At 57.0% G+C, this 21108-nt stretch overlaps 1 protein-coding gene across 5 annotated transcripts in view; it reads right to left on the bottom strand.

Annotated features, from left to right (window-relative positions):
* Positions 1 to 21108, bottom strand: part of SRRM3 (serine/arginine repetitive matrix 3) — a 55669-nt gene that overhangs the window by 9243 nt on the left and 25318 nt on the right. For all 5 annotated transcript variants that reach the window (XM_021086294.2, XM_085016783.1, XM_085016785.1 and 2 more), the window contains exons 3-11: positions 19593 to 19694; positions 9874 to 10002; positions 9701 to 9781; positions 9178 to 9207; positions 8672 to 8734; positions 8515 to 8550; positions 6763 to 6813; positions 6135 to 6239; positions 5585 to 5762 (exon numbers count right to left, since the gene is read on the bottom strand). In XM_021086294.2, coding sequence (XP_020941953.2) covers positions 5585 to 5762; positions 6135 to 6239; positions 6763 to 6813; positions 8515 to 8550; positions 8672 to 8734; positions 9178 to 9207; positions 9701 to 9781; positions 9874 to 10002; positions 19593 to 19694 — 775 coding nt within the window. The remainder of the gene's footprint in view (positions 1 to 5584; positions 5763 to 6134; positions 6240 to 6762; positions 6814 to 8514; positions 8551 to 8671; positions 8735 to 9177; positions 9208 to 9700; positions 9782 to 9873; positions 10003 to 19592; positions 19695 to 21108) is intronic.

A 21108-nucleotide genomic window follows, 5' to 3' on the forward strand; every position in this document is an offset into this window, starting at 1 on the left:
GGGTGGCACAGGGCTCTTTCCTCAGGCCCGACCTCAGCCAGAACTTCTTCCAGAATCTGGAGGCTGAGAGGCCCAGCGCAGGCCCCTCCACCACTGCTGATTGCCCGAGGCGGGGGTGAAGGGTGAGGGGCTTCGCAGCTACTCCCAAGAACAGAAGTCAAATCGGCTCAACTGCAGCATACACAGTTCAGGAAGGGACACACACTTGGAATGCTGAACCACACAGAAATGCATTCGAACAACAAAATGAGAAAGAGGGGGGACGCAAGGAAGGCTTGGGGGAGGGGGCAGGGATGGAGAGGAAGAAGAAGGAGCTGGGAGGGTGGGAAAGGAGGGACGAATGAACCAGAAAAGTTGTCGGGGAAAAGTCAAGAAAACTAAACGACAAACCAGGAAACACAGCTTTGTAGCTCATTTGGAGAAAATGCAAGTTACAAATGAGTAGTCACTAAAAGAAAGAAAGAAAAGGGAGGGGGAGAAAACCAACCAGAGCGAGATCAAGAGCTTGAGAGAGAAAGAAAACCACATTCAAACCAAGCAGAGTGGCGGGGCTTGTCTGGAGATGGGAGCGGGCGCACAGCGGAGCCGGGTACCTACCTTCTCAGTGATCAGGGACAGGAATGCAATAATGAAAAAGAAAAGAAGGTCTCCGCATTGCGAATGCAGAACTGGGGGAGACAGGGACTCTGAGCTGTGCTCCCCTTCTTTTGGCAAGGGCAGCTTTCAGTCTAGCCCCAGGGGTGGGAGGGGCTCCTGCCCAGCCAGTTGGCTTTTTTTTTTTTTTTTTTTTTAAACCCACAGGCTCCAGAAACCAACCTTTCCTTAACTCTTTAAACAACAGAAAACCTTGACCTCCAGAGGGCATGCAGGAAGCAGCTGATGGCAGCAGAACCACAGGGTGGGTGAAGGGCAGGCTGGCAGCATGGGCAGAGAGGCCCACCCATGGCAGGGGAGAGAGAGGGAGAGGAAGAGACACAGAGACACAGCGAGAGAGACAGGCAGACACAGAGAGGAACAGAGAGGGGGAAGGGGGACCCAGACAGAGAGAGGAAAGCTGTTTCAACAAGGCCAGTCAGAGTGGACAGATGGGGCGAAGGGGATCTCGCATTTAAAAGGGAAGGCAACCACGGAGTCAGTTCGGAGGACTGACCCAGCTTCAGGGCAACTGCCTTGGCTCCCAGCTTCAGCATCGTTTTAGCAAAATGCATTCCCCCTGTCTTCTTGGCTTATCTTGGAAGAAACGCCAAGGCGCCCTTCCCTGTCCTGACCGTCCCCTACCAGCTGCCGTCACTGCACTTTCCTTGGCTGGGGTGAGGCAGGTCAGGGAGAGCCACGGGCACCTTCCTTGGGGCCACCTTGGGCTGCCCATTAAGTGATCTGAGTCAGAGGCAGAGGCCAGAGAGAGCCTGGGCACCTTGCTCACGAACCTTCTCTGCCACCCTCACCAAACAATGATGCTTCCTTTGCCACTTTGGATGCTAGGAGCAGGGGGCCCTACTTCTAAGGCTGCAAACCCTGCACATCCTTTCTGGCCAGTGTACTGGGGAGGGCAGAGCTAGCTCCGGTCTGCGTCCTGGGGGGGTAGAGGGAGGCAGGTGCCCTCAGGCGAGACAGGATGGAAGGACTCTCCTGCGAGGTCATCTGACTCTCTGTCCCACACCGTGTGACTTCGAGCCACTCCCTTCCCTCTCTGGGCCTCACAACTTGTTTCTCCATATGTGGGAGGGTGCCGCCCCCACCCACACCCTGGTCTTGGTGTGGCATGCCCCGTGTCAGAGTTGAGAGGGCTTGGGAGCATGCCACCGACATCCGGCAGGGTCCCAGTGGGAATGGAGGAGCCGAGATGACCAGCGGCCACACTCCACCCACTGGAGTGTGTTTCCTTTTCTTTTCTTTCTTTTGTTTCTTTTTTCTTTTCTCTCTCTCTCTCTCTCTCTCTCTTTTTTTTTTTTTTTTTTTTTTTTTTTGGTCTTTTTAGGGCCGCAGTAGCGGCACATGGAAGTTTCTAGGCTAGGGCTTGAATCAGAGCTGCAAGTGCTGGTCTACACCACAGCCACAGCAATGCAGGATCCGAGCTGCACTGGTGAGCTATGCTGCAGCTTGCAGCAACACCAGATCCTTAACCCACTGAGGGAGGCCAGGGAGTGAACCCATACCTTCCCGGACACTATGTCAGTTCTTAACCTGCTGAGCCACAGTGGGACCTCCTGGAGTGTGTGTTCTTTTGCCAGTCCTCCCAAATTTTGGCTCTGGCTGAGGGTCTAGAGGTTAGAGGGCTGCTGTCTCCTTTTGGATCTACCTCTAAAAAGCTGTGTGACCTTGAGCTGGTCACTTGATTTCTCTGAGCCCCAGAGAGCAGTAAGCAGCAGGATCCAGACATTCCTTTGGGGCTGAGCCCTGGACTGGGATGGGACAACTAAGACGTGTTGGGAGCTAGCACCCTGCTGGACTGTTTCAAGACCAGGATGGACTTTTTCCTCTTGCCTGGGAGTGCCTGGTTATGAAGCTCTCACCTAAATTAAACTTTTTTTTTTTTTTTTTTTTTTTTGTCTTTTTGCTATTTCTTGGGCCGCTCCCGCGGCATATGAAGGTTCCCAGGCTGGGGGTCAAATCGGAGCTATAGCCATGGCCTACACCAGAGCCACAGCAACGCGGGATCCGAGCCGCGTCTGCAACCTACACCACAGCTCACGGCAACGCCGGATCCTTAATCCACTGAGCAAGGGCAGGGACCGAACCTGCAACCTCATGGTTCCTAGTTGGTTAACCACTGCGCCACGACGGGAACTCCTGAATTAAACTTTATCAGGTGTCATTAGCTCCCTCCTCTGGGGCCTAAGGATCTGAGGCCTGGGAGGATGGAGCTGAGCAGCTTGAACGGTTTTGCCCAGCTGCCTTATTCCAGATACAGGGAGCTCACTGCTCTGGGAAGCAACCGGGTGAACTGGGACATGCCTCTCCCCTTCCCTGGGTGTCCCAGCTTCTCTCCAAGGTTCCTCAGAGGCTGAGACACGGAACCACCACCTGCACCCCTTTTGTTAATCTAAAAGCTGAAGCAGTTTCGTTCATGCCCCGGGGTTGAGGATGGGGCTGGCTGCTACCGCAGACTTGGCAGAAGCCTTAGTGTGGGAGTCTTGGTTTTTTTTTTTTTTTTTTTTGAAAGAGTTATCTTCCCTTTTAAATTCTGATTACAAAGGAAAAAAAAAAGAGAGATGTACATGACTAATGTTCACTTGAGATTCAAAAACCATCTCTGCATTAGGAGTTCCAACAGTAACACGCACAAAAGCAAAATTCTAGAACAACATAGAAGATAGAAAAAAAACCCAGAGAGATACTTTGCATTTCTGTACATTACAAAAAAGAAAAAAAAAAAAAGGAAGGAAAAGAAAAACAAACAAAAACAAAATAACGAAAAGTTACACAAACTTCCCGCCCTCTTCCCTTGGCGGCTAAACAAGAAACGGAATCACAGAGTTACCACGTTTCAAATGGGAGGCTAAAAAAACAAACAAAAACATAGACGGGGTTAAAAACCGTGAGCTTTTTCTTTTCCCATTTGTTTCTCTCTCTCTTTTTTAAAAAAGATAGCGTCCAAGAATACCGCCCCCCTCCGGTACTTTTCCCAAAAGCATTTTCGGTTCTTGGCCAAGTCGGAGCCCCAGCCCCCACCTGCCCTCCCCGGAGTGAGCTCTGGTCTCAGAAAGGCTTTGCAGGCAAAGAGGGATGGGGCGTAGGGACAGGCCTGAGACCTCTCAGGGCCCAAGGCGGCAGAGGCTTGGGGAGCAGGCTTTGTGAGACAGTCACAAAGTGCTGTTTCCTAGAAAACTCCCAGGGCAAGGCCAAATTTCGTGCCGCTTTGGGGGAGGAGACAAGATTGGGGTGCTGCCGAGGCTTCTTCCCCCAGGCCAGAAGCTGGCCGCCTTCCCTGGCTGCTCTGTCTGGGGTCCACTTAGCTGCGGTGGGCACTGCGTCTGCACGGGCCCTGGACCCTTGGGGTATAGCTTAGGCCTGCAGGGGGCGGGAGGAAGGCCTGGACTGAGAGCCCCTGTGTTCCTGCGCTTCTCCGGGTCGGAGTGTGAAGTTCAGCCGTGCTCTTCCAGCTCTGTGCCCGTGGGATTGGGGGTGGGGATGCTCTCTCTTCTAGGTCTGCGCAGGTTGGGCACCACCTCTGTGACCTGTGGCGCTAGTCCTTGCCCTGGTCACCCTCAGCTACCTCTGTGAGCCCTCTCCCACTCCCAAGAAAGATCCAGGGACATAGGATCCTCCCTATGTGGCCCAGGGAGGCCCCTCGGAGCTCAGAAGCCTGGCGCCCTCTCCAGGGGGGGCAGTCTCAAGAAAGGTAAGGTCCTTAAGCAAAAATCGATCTTGAGACTCAGAGTTTTCTGTGAGCTGCCCTCGGCTTTCCTCACTGAGGCCCTGGGAGTAAGGGTGTTTGAAAAAAGAAAGGGAGTGAAAGGAAACAGTCAAAAATCAAAATGAAACTGACCAACACGTACATGTTTGCTGCTGAGACCTGAGGTCTGGCGAGGGGCAGCCCCCCAACTTCCTGCTGAGGCCCATGGGGCAGCCTGGAAGCCTGGGGGGGGAACCGCAGGCCTGCCCACCCCACGTCCCCTGTGCCCATCTGGGGCCCCTGACATCATTGCAGCCTCCTCTCCCTGGGGGCCTCTACCCTGGACTTTAAGACTGACAGGCGAAAGGACACGCGGACCTCCCCTGGGGCCTAGGAGAGCCTCCCACCCCAGCCCAGCCTGAGCACCTGGGAAAGGTGGAGAAGCCTATCACCAAGCCAGCTCCTACCATCACCACACCTGCCCGTGGGTCTCTAGGAGTCTGTGAGCCTCCTGGAGGATGGGTGGGGACAGTTTTTGAGGTGGTGGTGGGTATGGCGACTCTGAGGGAGCAGTGAGTGTGCAGGGAGGGACCTTGGGAAGCAGGGGCCGTGGGAAGTGGAGCCTGCAGGTTTGAGACCCTGTCGAAGTGTGGCCAGTGCCCGGAAGGGGATAGTCTCTCCTTGGAGCAGGGACTTCAGAAATGCACCTCTGTGGCCACAAGGGGACTGAGATGAGGGGGCGGTCTGAGGAAGAGGGTCTATGAGGGGGTCGAGGGAGGGAGGGCTTTCCGGAGAGGGAAAGGACTTGGCGGGGAGGGGGAGGCTCAGGGCCCAGGGGAAGTTCTGACTCTAGAATTCTGTCCTGAAGGCGACCCCCACCAAAACCCACTGCCCCTCCCCCACCGATATGCCTGGGGTGAGGGAGGCAGGAAACCGGGGTTCCTTCCCAGCTCTTTACCCAGCTGGCTGAGTGCCCCAGGGCTCAACCTTCTCGGGCCTCCAGTTTGCCAAGGTCAAGGGTGCAGGCATTCCTCGCCCTGACTAGGGCCGGGTGGGCGAAACAACCAAGCTTTCCCGACCGCTCAGGTGCACGGAACGCGCCCGGGACGCGGGAGCGGCCGGCCCCGCCCCTGCCCCGCCCTCCCTGGCCCCGCCCCGCGGCGACCCCGCCCCGCCCCGCTCCTCCCAAACCTAGCTCGGCGCAGCCGGCGCGGCGCAGGAAGCCTCCGCGAAGCCAAGCGTACGTACATCGAGCGGGCTGTGCGCCGAGCCCGGGCGGCCCCCGTGCGCTCCGCTCCGCTGTCTGCTGCCGCCGTTCTGCTGGGGCGACCCCCATCCGCTGCCGCCGGACGGGGTAGGCGACCGGCTCCCGCTGGACCGCTGGCTGCCCGTCTTCCGCCCGTCATCTCGGTGCTTGGGGCTCAGCCTATGGGGGTAGGGGGGAGCCGGCGTGGGACGCTCCCTTTGCAAGCGGCGGCTGCCGGACACGAAGGGCAGTGTCCCCTCGCCCCGCCCCCGCCTCCTCTTACTGGGCTGGGAATCCCTTCCGTGGAGAGAGGAAGGCCCCAGCCCTCAGGCTGCCTCGCTTTCCAGTCCAGTGTCTGGGGCGCCCTTGGACATGGGCAGCAGAGCAGACCCGGTAAATTTCTACCCAAGGATCAGTTGCTGTCTGTCCACCAGCCCTGCTTCCCAGCCCTGGGGCGGGGTAGGGGGGCGCGTTTAAACTGCAAGTCCCCGCCGCTCCAGCTGAAAGCTGAGCTCAACCACACCTGAGTGCTCCCAGCAGCCCTGGACCTACCTGCTGGGTGATCTGGAATCACTGTAATGGGAGGACAGTGAGGGGCTGTGGGAGCTGCCGCTGCTGTGGCGATGGGCCCTCCGGCCTGGGGACTCTGCGTGTAGCCTGGGAGAGAAATCAGGCTGTACTTAAGTTCCGCCTGACCTGCCTGTCTCCCATGGGAGTCCTGTGAAAAGCCTCTGCTGAGCCCCCTCCCACCTCCACCCCCATAGTCTCCTACAAAAATAACACAGACCCTGGCCATGCTGGGCACAGAGCTAGTCCCTGTGAGTCATTTGTCAGAATTAGGAAAAGGTGTCCTTTTCTATAGACTGTCCCAGCTCTCCAAGACCTCACTGGCCCCTTGGCTGGTGTTCTTGTGACTGGGATGGGCGGGGGGAGTCACAAGGACTGAACTTGAAAGGACACTGGCTAGAAGGCCATGACCTGGGTTCCAGTTCCAGCTCTACCACTGATTCACAGGGGCTCTTGGCTTCCTCTTGGGATCTGAATTATATCATCTGAGTCAGGGGACAAAATGTGCTGTCTTCAAGGGCCCGAATCTGTGACTCCAGAAGGCCAAGTTTGCTTGGGGGTAGGGGTGATGGGAGAGGGCTGAGGGGGCTGGAGGAGGGGGAAGGGTACTCACCTCTTCCTTTCTTTGTTCTTTTCCTTTCTTTTGCTCTTGGGGCTTCGAGATCTACAGAAAGCAGAGGCTAAGGTGACAGCACAGCCTGAGCACTAAGTAGGCCAGAGGGAGGGCAGGGTCCTGGAACGCTGGAGCTGGGCCGTGTCCAGGCGTGGATCTGAGCTTCGTTCCTCTCTCGGACCTGAGGTTCCCTGGCTGGCTGGCGTGGATTGCTCACCCCACCCAGCCCCCCCACTTTGGGTCCCTTTTACTCTACCAGGCCTTGTTCCCTCCTTCTCCTATAAGTCCTGGCCTGGATCACCTCCTGCCTGGGTCCCAAGTGGTGCTCCCTCTGGAAGTGCCCTAGGAGATGTGACCATGGCCCCAGAAGTGGGGGGACTTGCCCTTTCCTTCTGGCACTGGTCTTGAGACAGACCCCTCTGATGAGCTGCCATGGTGGGGTGGCCTCTCCATGCCTCATTTGTGTACCCTATGCCCCAAGTTCCCTCGGATGGGGCTCTCTGGGGGCAGAGTCCAGGCTCCTACCTCGGGGCTGCTCCTCTGAATGCCCATCCCATCGCATCCAGCTCTTTGGGGCGAGCCCCACAACCCAGCTCCTTCTGCCTTTGACACATGTACTGAGAGGCTTCTAATTTGGCTTCTCAGCTCTCACTGCACCCTTGGTCCCTACAGGTCTCTCAGTCCCACCCTCCCTGATGCCACCAGATTCCTGCTCAAGTCCTGACTGAAAGCCAGGTGATGCTAAGAAACACTGGAACGTGTTTCACACAGGAGCAGAGTGGGTGGCGGGCAGGCCCACAAGCCTAAAGGTTTGGCATCTAGAACCCTGCTCTCTGCTTTGGGCCTCAGTCTCCCCATCTGGAGCTGGTCTGGCCCTAGCTCACCTCTAGGTCCTTCCCAGGAGTGAAGGGAAGGGGACAGAGGATCTGTGCAGTGGACAGTGACCACTGGGGGGCAGCAGGGGCCCATGCTGGCCCAGAAGGACTGGGGGGCGCGGGGAGGGGAGATGGGAAATTAGAGGGCCAGGATTAGGTGTTTCTTTAGGCTGCTGCCCCACTTTGCAGAGTCTCACTGCAGGAACGGAACCCGGGACTCTGCCCCTCCTCGAGGCTGCTGGGCGGGGGTCTGGCTCTAATGCCAGCAGTGGCGATGTGACTGCCCACACCTTCCTTCCCTCCATGCTGAGTTTCCTACGACTTTCCACACCCCTGTCTGCCTGGGTTGCAGCCTTACACCTCCTCTCGCTTCCCCAATCCATCCTGAATAAGTCACTGTCCTGCTCCGAGCTCCGGGCTGGCTCCCAGCCCCACCTGGGTGGAGGCCTCATAGCCTGGCAGACAGACTTGCTGGGGGCTGGCACCTGCCCCCCAGAAACTCCACCTGCAGGCACAGTCTGCTCACCCCATCTTCTACCCACTGAAATGATCCTTCTGCCTGGCATGGCCTTTCTCTGCAAATTTAGGGTCCTGATGCACCTCCTTCCCAACTGGCTCCTCCACAGATGCACCCCTTGGAGACTGGACCTGTATACTGTGTTGTCTGGAAATTCTTGGGGCCCCCAAGGCAAGGCTGACTCGTGGTGCGGCAAGGGCTGCAGCCCCCTGTCTGGCTCTGGGGAGGAGTCCCTGGAGTGGGAAGATGGAGCAGGACAGGACTCTTGCAACCCCCTCCCATCACGGCTTCCTCGGTCCCTCCAGGGGGCATGGCGTCTGTCCGCATGCTCCTGTCCCGCCTCCATAGGGTGCCACTCACCTGTGCCGCCTCTTCCTCCGGGACCCAGAATCAGACCTGTAGGACCATAGAGGGGTTCTTGTGAGCCTGCCTGGTGTGGCCTGGAGACAGGATCTGCAGAGCCTTGGGCGTGGGGGCCCCACAGAAGTGAGAGGAGGTCCCAGGGGAGGAAGGCTACCTGTCTCGGCGGTGTTTCTTCACACTCTTCTTCTTCTTGCGCAGGGGTGAGGAGCTCCCACAGCTGTGGACACAGTTGGGGGGGGGGGCTCTAGTGAACTGGGTCCCGGGATGGAGGGGGTGGTGGAAAGGACTGGGAAAGCCTGGGTGCCCGAGGCATCAGAGCTGGGAAGGGGATTCCAAGGGGCGCAGCCAACTGCCATTGGGCAGAGCAAACTGAGGCCCTGAGGGTCCACAAGGTCCCTAGGAGTAGTTGGTGGAGTGCCTGCGTTGTCCCCTTGTCACCTTTCCAGCCTCCTGTGAATGAGGACTGTTTCAAACCCAAAGGTTAGAGGCTCCAACGATGGGATTTCTGGGCTCTGCTGGGAAAGGCTGGCACGAGGGTCGTGTCCAGGGCCCAGGCCCTGAGGTGGCAGGCCTCCTGCCTCTGGCGGATGGCCTCGACTCTCCCACCCGCAAACACCCTCTCCAGTCCCAGCCCTTCCCTGACCCGCCGTCATCACTGACCTGCACTCGGAATCTAGTCTCCTCTTTTTGCTGAGGGCAGGGGAGAAGGAAGGGGAGACAGACGATTAGTTGGGCCCCCAGGCATTTGCCAGGGTCTCACTTGGGACAGGAGAGAGAAGGCACCTAGAGATGGGGACCCAAGCCCTCCTCCCCAGGCCTCTCACACTGTGGGTGCAGGACCCCTGGGGGCGGGTGCGGGGGACCAAGAGCAGGTGGAGGGAGAGGTGGGAGACTGGGTCAGTGTGTCCAGTTCTGGAGCGTATCATTGTCAGTGGTGGGGGGGGACGGGGGGTGGTGGTGGTGGAGGGGGCACGGGGAGGGGGTGCCTGGGAAAGGGGAGGCGCTCGGTCGAGTGGGAGGGGCCTGGGGAGGGGAGGGGCTCCGTGAGGGGGGATGGGTTCGGTAAGGGTAAGGGCGGAGACGCGCGGGACCAGCACGTCACTGGCACCCTGCTGGCTGAGGGGTGGGCACCTTGGGGCCCCATCACTCCCCTCCCGCCCCTCTGGCAGGTGGAGGCTCTCACCGGCTTCTCCGGTGGCCGCCTTTCTTCTTCTTCTTCTTCTTGGGAGGGGGCGACGCCGAACTGCTGGACCAGTGCTTGGCCCTGGGTAAGAAGGGGCGGGGGAGGGGTTGGAGAGAGGTGAGCGGGAAACGGGGGTCCCGACCCTCCATCCCCCCGCCGCGGCGGGCGCTGACCTGTACCCCCGGTGCCCACGGTAGCAGGCGGCCGGGCAGTCGCAGTCCACCGGGCCGTCGTCCTCGTCGAAGGGCGCGTACTCCAGGCCGGGGTCGGCGCCCTCGATCAGCCGCGGGGTCTCCACCACGCTGCCGGCGACAGGAACGCTCACCACCCGCCGCCGCGGCCTGGCGGCCCCTTTCTCAGCCTGGCGCACGGGGGGCCTGGCCAGGTGGCAAGGTCTGGGTGCGCCCGGCACCCGGGTCTGCAGCTCTGCAGCTCTGACCCCTAGAGGGTCGGGCGGGGTTTTGGGGAGCCCGACCCGGAGCTTCCCTTCCAGGCCCCAGCCTCAGCGGTGCCATAGTTTGCCAAAGAGAAGAAGCATAGGTCCTTCGCCCCTCACGGAGCCCTCCCCCCTAAGTTGTCACCCTCTCAGATCCTCCCCCTCACTGAGTCCCCTCTCAAACCGAGTCTGAACCTCAGTCCCATTCATCGCACCCCACTCCCCCTCCCCAGCGCCCCCTTCCCTCGCTGAGCCCCGTTCTCCGATCCCTGCACCCTCAACCCCAGTTTCCTACCCGAACGCCTTTCCCCTCGCTAAGCCCACTCCCCTCCCCAGTGCCCCTTGCCCCTCACCCCTCCCTGAGCCCCGCTCCCTCTGAGAGCCCCTTCCCCCTCCTTAGCTCCCCCCTCGCTGCTGAACGTCTTTCCTTAATCCCCGCGGTCCCTGAGCAGGACCCCCCGCGCCGCCCCCCGCGCCCCTGCCTCCAGCCCCCGCTCCCTCTCTGAAATATTCATAGCCTCTCCTCGCCCTCCTCTCTGCAGCCTCCGGAGGCCCGGCTGCTCTCTTCCGGCTGCCGCCGGGCTGTCATCAATCACTGTCCAGGGGCAGCAGGCGCGGGCCTCAGCACTCTGCCCACCTCCCAGGCTCCCCATCCATCCCGCCCAGCTCTCCCCTTCACTCGGCGGCTTCACACTGCATCTGGTCCCCGCTCGGCTCAGGAGCCCCAGCTGTCTTCTGCCACAGATGTTTGCTGCCCGCAGGCAGGCACTTGGGAGAGGGGAGCTTTTTTCCTAAAGGCTTCTGGGCTTAAGGCAAGAGCACCGAGCCCTCTTCATGTGCTGTCCCTGAGTCACTGTGTGACCTGGTGCCTGTCATGCTCCCTCTCTGAGCCTCTACCCCAAGACAAGAGCCATCATGTTATAGGTTGTCAGGACAGTTCACTGAGGTCCAAGACGCTGTGCCACGTTGTCTTATATTGAACACGGCCAGCAAGGACCCTCCAAAGGCCCCCCCTTCCATTTTCCATTCTGGGCCAGCTGGGACAGTGCCCCTCCGGGACGGAGGCTCAGCCCTGGTTTCGCCAAGCTCATCCTTCTCCTGCCCAGAGCGAGGGAGGCCAGGGCTTGGATGGCAGCGCATTAAGGACACGATGTGAGCTGTGGATTCAGCCAGAGGTCTGAATCCAGGCATGACCACACTCACTGAGCCTCCGGGTCCTTATCCAGACAATGAGGAAAAGAATATTCCAGCTCTGAGGAGGGGATTAAGTAAGATTCTGTCTAGGAAGCTCCTGACATGAGGCCTGGCCTGTGACTCGTCCCGCACACACACTGCTGGATGGAGGACCTCTGTCAGACACTCACACCAACACCTTCTCTTCCAGGGAGAGAAGCAGTTTTGACACATGAAAGAGAGACAGGCGGAGCAAGAAAGGCAGATCACAGCTACAAGGTGAAAGAATTTTCAGGGACAAATCTCCAGCAGGCTCCCACTAAGCAGCTCTTTGAAGACTGATTTTTGTATTTAAAAAAAAAATGTAATCGAAATCTCATAGGGCTAGCTAGCCTCGAGGCTCATGTCAAGAATGTCATTTGGTTCTTAAACCCCATCCTGGCCCTGACAGCCCAGGAGCCACGCAGGTGGTGTGGGAGGTTTTTCTGGGCTGACAGAGGCCCGTGTCCTCTTCCCTGCCCCTGCAGAGCCCAACACCCCCCATCCCTCCATGCAAACCCCTCCCCTCTTCCTGGAGCCAGTGGCCTCCTACTTCCTGCCCTTGAAATCGCCAACTCCTCGGCCTGTCCCAGGGCCCATCACCCCTCACAGCCCTCAGCCACACAAAGGCCTGACACATAAATCATCGTCTTTAGGGAGACTTAAGGGCACCTGCAATATTGTGTGGGTGAGCCAGTGGGAGGAGGAAGCGTCCATTTATCCAGACACAGAAATGGTGAAGGTTGTTTACAAAATGAAATAGCCCCATTTGGGCCCTGCCTTCTGCTGGCATCCTTTCTTGCCCATCTGAGCTGGGTTAGGCCCTGAGTCCAGGCCCTTGCTGTGGCCTCCTGATTCTGCTGGCTGCACACCTACACACAGCTTTCCTTTCTTTCTCTGCCCTGGAGGCCGCTGCCTCCTCTCTGCCCCATTCTCCCCCCCTGGCACCTTATCATCTGACGGCTCTCACTTTCTGGTCCGTTCTGGGAGGTTGACGTGAGATCTTTGCTGGGCACATGAAAAGACAGGCATAGTGAAGGTACACACAAGGTCGCGGAACCTTCTGGTAAGACTTGCCCTGGAAGTTCTTGGGGAATACATGGGCCTAGGCTGAGGCCTCTTTTGCCGGTTTTGTGCCGTTGGTACCAGGACACCTGTTTTGCAGGCCGTCTCAGGGCTGGAACCCTGGATTCTCATGTCCTGACCTTCCTGGGTGAGAGTGTCACTAACAGGAAGGTTCTCTAAGGTTTAAGTGGCTCTCCACAATTCAAATCCCATTCAGAACCACTTCTTTTTTTTTTTTTTTTTTTTTGTCATAACCATGGCATGTGCAGGTTCCCAGGCCAAGGATTGAACCTGAGCCACAGTGGTGACAACACCAAGTCCTTAACCACTAGGCCACCAGGGAACTCCAGAACCACTTCCTGATGTAGAGAAATTGCACAGCTCCATTTCACAGACGAGAAAACAGACCCCGAGAGGGAAAGGAACATCTCCTATGATTTTGGGATCTTTGAGTAAAGAGTATAAGTTCACCCACACGATCGGCTTTGAGGATTCATATGCCAATGGCATGGCCCTTGACTTTGCTGGCCAGGCTTCCCTGCTGTGCATGTGAGCTCAGCGGGCCCTGCCCTGCTCCGTAGGCACAGTTGTGGGTGTGTGCACTGAATTCTAGATTTTTTTTTTTTTTGTCTTTTTGCCTTTTCTTGAGCCGCTCCTGTGGCATATGGAGGTTCCCAGGCTAGGGGTCCAGTCAGAGCTGTAGCCACCTGCCTACACCACAACCACAGCAACGCCAGATCCAAGCCACGTCTGCAACCTACACCACAGCTCACAGCAACGCCGGATCCTTAACCCACTGAGCAAGGCCAGGGACCGAACCCAAAACCTCATGGTTCCTAGTCGGATTCGTTAACCACTGCGCCACGACGGGAACTCCGAATTCTAAGTTTGTGTGGCATTTCCTGCTCTTGAGTTCATGTTCGTTAGCTAGTTACTCCTCAACAAGTACGTGGAACAGCCAGGGGAGGTGTTCCTCCCCTGCGGCAGAGCTGACGCAAGTAGGCCTGGCCGGAGTCCACTGCAGAGGGGCCAGGGCACGTGGAGGTTGACCCCGGCACTGGACGGGACGCGTGGTGGACCAGCTGCCACAGGCAGGGCTCCGGTCTGGGAAGAGACTGTCTGTCACATGCTCTTCCTCGTGCCAACAGATTCGCTAATTAACTGGTTCTGTTTCCCATTTGCCAGGAGCCTAATGGCCAATTGACAGATGAGTGAGTCCAGACAGAGGAGGAGGAGGATTCCAGGCAAAGGGGCTGCCCTCTCTGCTCACTCACTCACTCAGCACACACGCCAGGCCTGCCTGGGGCCCGGGGGAGGGGGACGGGATGTGGTGGCAGGAACAGGAATAAATCTGGCCTGGGGCCTCTCCTGTAGCTCCTCACAGCACAGGGCAAAAATATGACAAGTGCCTTTGATACTAATTACTAAGGCAGGTGCCAGAAACTATTCTGAGCACTTTACATGTATTTATCTCATTCAGTGACTTACACTAGAACAAGCCTCTGATGTGGGAATCATCATTTTATTTGGCCATGCCCGGGGCATGCGGAAGCTCCCAGGCCAGGGATCAGACCTGCTCTACAGCAGTCAATGCTGAACCCTTAACCCCAAGGCCACCAGGGAATTCCCACAGGTACCATCATTGCTATTCCCATCGTATAGAGAAAATAATGGGGCACAGAGAGTCACACTACATATAAAATTAGACACATAGAAAAAAGAAACCCTGGCATTTGCTCACTGTTTTTCCAAGTAACTTACAATTTTCCATAAGACCTGTCTCCCAAACATTTTTTTATATTACATAACTATGAAAATAATTTAAAAAAAAATCCAGAGTAGGAGTTCCCCTGTGGTGCAGTGGCTTGAGGATCTGGCATTGTCACTGTAACAACTTGGGTCGCTGCTGTGGTGTGGTTTCCATCTCTGGCCTGGGAATTTCCACATGCCATGGGTTCAGCCAAAAAAAAAAAAAATATCCAGACTAAACTTTTATGATTCTGAGCTGCTGCAAACCAAGATTCAGTAGAATCACATGTCTATATATGGGATGTGCATTATATAATGATGAAAACAATTCTTCTTTTTTTAATGGCCACACTTGTGACATATGGATGTTTCTGGGCCAGGGATTGAAATCAAGCTGCACCTGCAACCTATGTATCAGCTGTAGCAATGCTGGGTTCTTTCACCTACTGTGCCAGGCCAGAAATTGAACCCACACCTCTGCAGCTACCTGAGCCACTGCAGTCGGATCTTTAACCCACTGCACCACAGTGGGAACTTGGAAAACAATTCTTTTTTTCTTTCTTTCTTTCTTTCTTTCTTTCTTTTTTTTTTTTTTTTTTGGTCTTTTAAGGGCCACACCCAAGGCATATGGAAGTTCCCAGGCTAGGGGTTGAATCAGAGCTGTAGCTGCCGGCCTATGCCACAGCCACAGCAAAACCAGATCTGAGCCGTGCCTGTGACCTACACCACAGGTCATGGTAATGCCGGATCCTTAACCCACTGAGTGGGGCTAGGGATCGAACCCGAGTCCTCATGGATTCTATTTGGGATCGTTACTGCTGAGCCGCGACGGGAACTCCCTGAAAACAATTAGAGTGGAAAAAAAAAGGAACAAAGAATTGATAACAGACAGAAATAAAGAAAATGTAGGAAGCCCAAAGACGAGAAGATTTTACTTTAATCCCAGGGACATGGGTAAAGCGGTTTTTAGAGGCAGCCTTGAGTGGGGTTGAATTCGAGACTATGTAGATGAGATTAGAGTGTCTCCGGCTGAGGGCCCAGTATGAGGAAGGGAGTGGAAGTGAGAATGTGCTGGACATGCCTGGGAACTAGCAGCAGGTCGGGCTGGCTTCCGTGTGGTGCTGGGAGTGGGAAGCTAGGCTGGGTCTAGAATATAGAGAGCCTTGGTTGCCTGGATGGTGGGGAGCCCCAGAAGTTTACTGGAGCAAAATGGGACTCCCCATATCAATCAATTTCCAGACAAACGTGTGTCCGGTCTCGGTGTCTCTGGGACCTCATTCCGCTCCATCACTTCTTTCCCAAGTTAGAGTGCCAGCTGCCCCTCTGGTCTCCTTGTAGTTTCACCCATCTGATCCATTTTCCAAAGCAGAAGGGCCCCAAACACCTGCCAGATCACATCACACCTCTCAAAAGCCTTCCACTGGCTCCTTCCATCTATGGGGTCACACCCAGAAAGCTGCAGTATGTTTAGGTGTCCAGTATGGGGTGTACACTGCAGGGGAGACTGCCACAAGAGACTGTGACCCAAACCAGAAGCTAACTTATGGAAGAAGGAGGCTCCCTGGGGACAAATCTCTGGGAGTGACGGTGCTCTCCCAGTTGAGACCCTTTCCTGAGTGGGAGGTGTTAGGGGCTCCTATGGCCCATGGAGGGTTAAAATCAGACCCTCTCTCCTGCAGTGTGGAGACCCTTCAGCTGCCTCTGGATTTGTTAGTTCACTCTAAGAGGGCAATGAATTTCTCCACATCTCAACATTCCAGTGTATGAATGGGGGTCAGGTATCAGGGTCAGGAAGCCAAGGGCGGGAGTGCAGGGACTGCCAGGGCTGTGGAGACTCCTGAGAGAACCCCCGAGAGGACTGGCAGAGAGGCAGACACGGCCAGGCAGAAGGGACTTCGTTTAGGTCAGACCAGTGCTTGCCGTGGCCGGGGGTCCTCCGATCGTGAGGGTGGTGCTTGTTATGGGTCGAATGTTTGTGTCTTCCTCAAGTAGTGTGTTGAAACTCTAATCCCAACGTGATGGCAAGTGGCGGTGTAGCATTTGAGAGCTCGGTAGGTCTGGAAGATGGAGCCTTTGTGAATGGGACGAGTGGCTTTGCTAGAAAAGACATGTCCTTTCTATCATGTGAGGTTGCAAGGAGGTAGCCATCCGTAACCCCAAAGAGGACTCTCGCCAGAATCCGACCATGCTGGCACCATGATCTTGCATGTCCGGTCTCCAGAACTGTGAGAAATAAGTTTCTGTTGTTGATCGGGCACCCAGTTTATGGTACTTGGTTATAGCAGCCCGGGCTGCCTGGAAGAGGGTGGTGATCACTGGTACTGAGGTATGCCCACTGTGTGCCAGCCACTCATTCTCACACTCACAGTCATCGTCTCAATTAATTTCCTCTGCAATCCTATGAGGGTGGTGCGAAATCTCCACTTTATAAATAGAGAACTGCAGGCCCAGGGCAATCAAGGACCTGCCCGAGTCACACAGCTGGGGTGAGGTGGAGCTGGGGTCCAGAGCTGGGGTTAGCATTGACTTTAGAGGTTAGGACAGGTGGAGTGTGCGATGGCAGAGCCGGCACTCTCCCTCCACTGCCCCACACTCTGAACTAAGAACTGGAGACCCAATTGGATGCCAGGTTCACAGGAAGGCCAGAGATCAATCTGTCACTGGCTTCCCCCACCTCCCTGCCGTGGGCTTGGGTTCAGCACCATGAATAGCACTTCCCAGCCTGGAGTAATCCGGGCCACAACATCCGCCTCCTTAGGCTGCTGCAGTCACTGTTTGCAGTGCTGTTTTCACATCTGCCCGAGCTAGAAGAAGCCTCCTGGTCCCCCCTCTTCTTTGTGTCAAGGAGGAACCCGGGACTGTGCGGGAGACTGGGCAAGCCACACAGTTCCAGGCTCCAGGGATACAGCAGCAAACCAAACTGAGAGCAGACTTGTCTTCAGTGTTGTCTCACATTCTGATAAGATCCTAGGACGCTTCCAAATCTATATCCTCCCCTGCTTCCAGAACAGGGCTGCTCCTTGACTGTCGAGACTTCCAGACCCTACCTTTTCCAAGGAACCCTTCCTGATTGGCCACCCTAGCCTGTGTCTCCCTTCCTCCACTGAACAGGTTCAGAGCATGAGACTAAACCATTCAAGTGGCCTCGTTGTTTCTTCTTGTCAGGGGCTCCCAGGAACTCCTGGTTTCAGCCTGGAGGTTGGCGTTTCCGTCCAGAGACAGAGAGCGTGTCTTTTTCCTCATAGCCCTGGCACAGGGTTGGGCTTACAGCACAGAGCCTCAAGGACACCACTTTTGATGAAGGACAATGCAGCCTCTCCATGACATACTTCCCAGTGTGTCATGGTTCTTAAATACGTCATTCATTCATTCATTCAAGGAATAAGAAGATCAGAATTATCAGAAAAGACTAGGGAGTCGTCCACCAACAGGGGAGCGATCCAGCTGGGGACTGGATGACATCCCCCAGGAAGGGAGAGGGAGGGCAGACCTGGGGAAGTGATCCCAGGACATGGCAGGTCCTTGGGGGAACAACACCCGGACATGGGCAGGAGCGAGGAGACAGCAGGAGGAAACTCACGAAGACTGAATCTTGGAATCCAGGGGAAAAAGCAATTTGCAGAGGGGGAAGCACAGCGGTGGCATGTGCCAGAAAAAAGGCCAGCCCTGCGGAGAAGCCCAGGCCATGGGAAGCAGGACTCAGGGGGCCGTGGCCCAAGCAGGTTGAGGGAGCTGAGGGGGCAGCAGCCAGATCTCATGGCTTAAGGAGGTGGAGACCCCGTACCACACAGTCTACAGAAACTTGGTGGAGAAAGGAGAGAAAAGCATGGGCTAGGGGCTGGCGGTGGGAGGGGGGAGCAGGGTCGCGGAGGACAGGAAATGGATTGGGGGAGAGCCGGGGTGGGGGGGTGCAGAAGGGCAGCTTTGGGCTGGAGGGGCGGTTATGGGGACGGTTATCAGGGAGGACCCGGAGAAGGTGGCAAAGGCAGATCCTGAGGAGGCCTCCCGCCCTCGCCCTGGAGGCAAGAGGAAAGGGCAGCTGATTTTCCAGAGGGGGCACAGTCGGAAAGGCAGGACCCCCTGGGTGTGGAGGTGGCTGGGGCAGGAGATTTGAGAAGGGAAGGGGAGACGAGCCCTGCTCTGGGGGGAAGGCTGCCGGGCATCACCGAGGAGGATGCTGCAGCTGCTCTGGGTTCTGGGAGGCTGGAGAGAAGGAGGCTGGAGAGAAGGAGGCGGTGGTGACCAGGGTGGGAGGAGAGAGCCGCGGCTGAGCCTGGCTCCCACAGACCACCCAGGAGCCCTCCAGCCCGCCGCTGCCCTGACTCCGATTTTGCTCCTCCTCAAGCTGGAAAGGTGAGGTCCAGTGGGGTTAGGAAGGGACACCCCCCGTCCCCCACCAGAGACCCCAGCGATCTAGAATTTCTGCAGAAAGGGCTTCCTTGCTCCCATCAAGGTCCATCTACTCTCAAAATGCTCTTTGTCCTCAAAGTCACTCAGAAGGTTCTGCTGTCGTTTTGTCCGGGTGAAAGTGAGGGTGCACAGGGGCTTAGGGCCTCAACGAGGTGCCCGCTCCCCAAACTCGTCCTACTTTGGAGGAAATGACCAACGGTGTTGACCCCTCTCACCCCGGTTTCACTTCCCGCTAAAAGACCATAGGATGCCAGCACTGGGTCGGAGGACACCGAGGCTTCGTGCGAGGGTAAGGTCCGTTGAGCAGATTCATGCGCTCTGCCTGCCAGGCACGGAGCTCAGCGGCCATCCAGCCGCCGGGACGCTCACGGACAGGCCGTCCCCGCCCTCCTACCGCAGCTGCTCCGTCTCATATGCTTCTGAGTGGCTGACGGTTCTGTCATCTGAGACGAAGTCCGTCTCCCTATAATTTCCCTCTTTGATCCGAAGCCCTCCAGAGGGCCCCCAGAGCACCCACCCCCGTGCTCCCCCTGTCCTGTGACCCCCACAGAACCCATGCTCTCTGCCTGATGAGCCTTTGGCCGAGCCAGCAATAGCTTTTGGTGTGTTGGTTCTTACTTTCCAGAGTGTGCGCTTACTCAGGAGGCCACTTTATAGGTGGTAATAGTTGGGGCCGGGGGACTTGCCCATCAGTCAGTGACACCTCCAGGGTCAGAGTATTTCTCAGGTTTCATGATTTGCAGCCTAGGGTTCCCTGAGCTGAGATCGGGGCTCCCTCCCTCCGCTGGGCTGTAGATAGAGCCCAGGGTGGCAGTCGGTGATACACAGGTGCCCAGCGACTCTGCCTAGTGCCCTGGGCTGGGCCAGGCTTCCAGGGGACCGGACACATGCCCTCTCCCCCCAGCCCCAGCCCTGCCCGCCTGCCCGCCTGCAGGAGCACTGGGGAAGGCCCCTGGGGCCCCCTGCTGCTGTCTGAGCCTGTGCCCTCCCCGTGCCATGCCCCCGCCCCAGCAGACTCACACGTGGCCCCCCGGCCGGTCCTCCCTGGCGAGCATTCCCTCCTTCTCCATCAGCATCTGCCGGAAGGTCCTGACCTTCTGCCGGGTCTCCTCCTCCGAGTACCTGCAGGGCACAGGGAAGGTGAGTGCTGCTCTCTCGGCTTTGGTGTCCTGCCTGCCCGCCCCCCGCCCCCCTGATCACCCCCCCATCTTTTAGCCACAAGGGCATTGCCAGCTTGCAATGATCTGTCCAAGGTCATACCACTAACAAGGTTCTCAGTACCTGAGAAGCTCAAGGCCCACCCATTGCACCAAATCAGCCAACAAACCAACTAAACAAACCACCAGCCAAACGGATGCATGAACTAAATAAAGGAAGTGCTGTTCCCAGAGGTGGGGACCCACCAGGGGGAGGCTGGGCCCTTTCTCCCGGCCTCCCCAACCCCAGGGCAGGCCACCCTCCCACATTCAGGCTGCAGTCACTCTCTGGACACATTTTAGGGGAGAAGTGAGACCCTTGGCCTTGGCAGTCCATGGCCTTTCCTGCTTTCCTGGCCTCGAGGACATCGGATCTTCACAATGGCCTCGAGAAGTCCTCAGCGCATCCTCACCTCTGCAAGGTCAAGACCGCCAAGTGGCCGGCCCAGGATGGGATCCCGGGGGTAGATCTGCCGCTTCCCAGCTTGGAGTGGAGGTGGATGAAGTCTGGGCCTTGGATGGAAGCTCCTGACTTCTTGGCTCTGCCTCCCTCCCTGAGCTCCATCTCAGGCTGGGCACCAAAGCCCAGAACTATCTACTCCTCACCCTTGTTCCCACGCCCCGTGGTCTGCTGTCGTCCTCTCTCGCACCACCACTGTGACAGCTGCCAAGGCCTCCCAGCCCTGTCCACACTGCCCGAGGTGGGTCTGTGCCCATCCAGCCCCCTGCCCTGTGCCCGGCACATAGCAGCTGTCCAGTGGCTTTTGCTGATGGAGACTTGCAGTCCCAGGCTCCCATTCCCTCCCCTTCCTGGGATGCAGGTCAGTGTCCTGGACAGAAGACATCCTGGACAGAAACCAGGGTCCCATCTTCTCTGTCATCTAACCATCCCCTCTCTGGACACACAGCTGGCCAGCCCTCCCCACTCAGCCTGTCCATGAAAATGGTACATTGTTCCTTCTCAGGGACCCCAACTCTTTTCTCCATTCTTGCTTTCTCCTTGCCTCCTCTCCTTCAACAAGCGTTTGGGACCGATCCAGGCTTTTTTGGAGAGCAATTTACCAATTATTTTCAAAAGCTTAAAAAAACATGAACACAGCCTTTGATTCATAAATTAACTTCTAGGTTTACTCTGTGGAAGTAACCATGTCTAAGCACCAAGATGTGACTCACGGCATGTTTACAGCAGGATGGATCCCCCCACCCCCCAACCAACTTAGGTGCCAACGTTTGTGTTTCCATGGCAACCCGAGTTTCCAGGTTCCCGGCAGGTGGTTCACATGCTAATCATCAGCTGTTGACTCCTCTGCATCCTGCACTGGCCTGGGAGGTCCCTGAAG

Source organism: Sus scrofa, chromosome 3 (genome assembly GCF_054392235.1).
Source record: "Sus scrofa isolate SSC_HxYL_T2T_F1_AM1 chromosome 3, Sscrofa_HxYL_maternal_Yorkshire_Landrace_v2.0, whole genome shotgun sequence".
NCBI classification, from domain to species: domain Eukaryota; kingdom Metazoa; phylum Chordata; class Mammalia; order Artiodactyla; family Suidae; genus Sus; species Sus scrofa.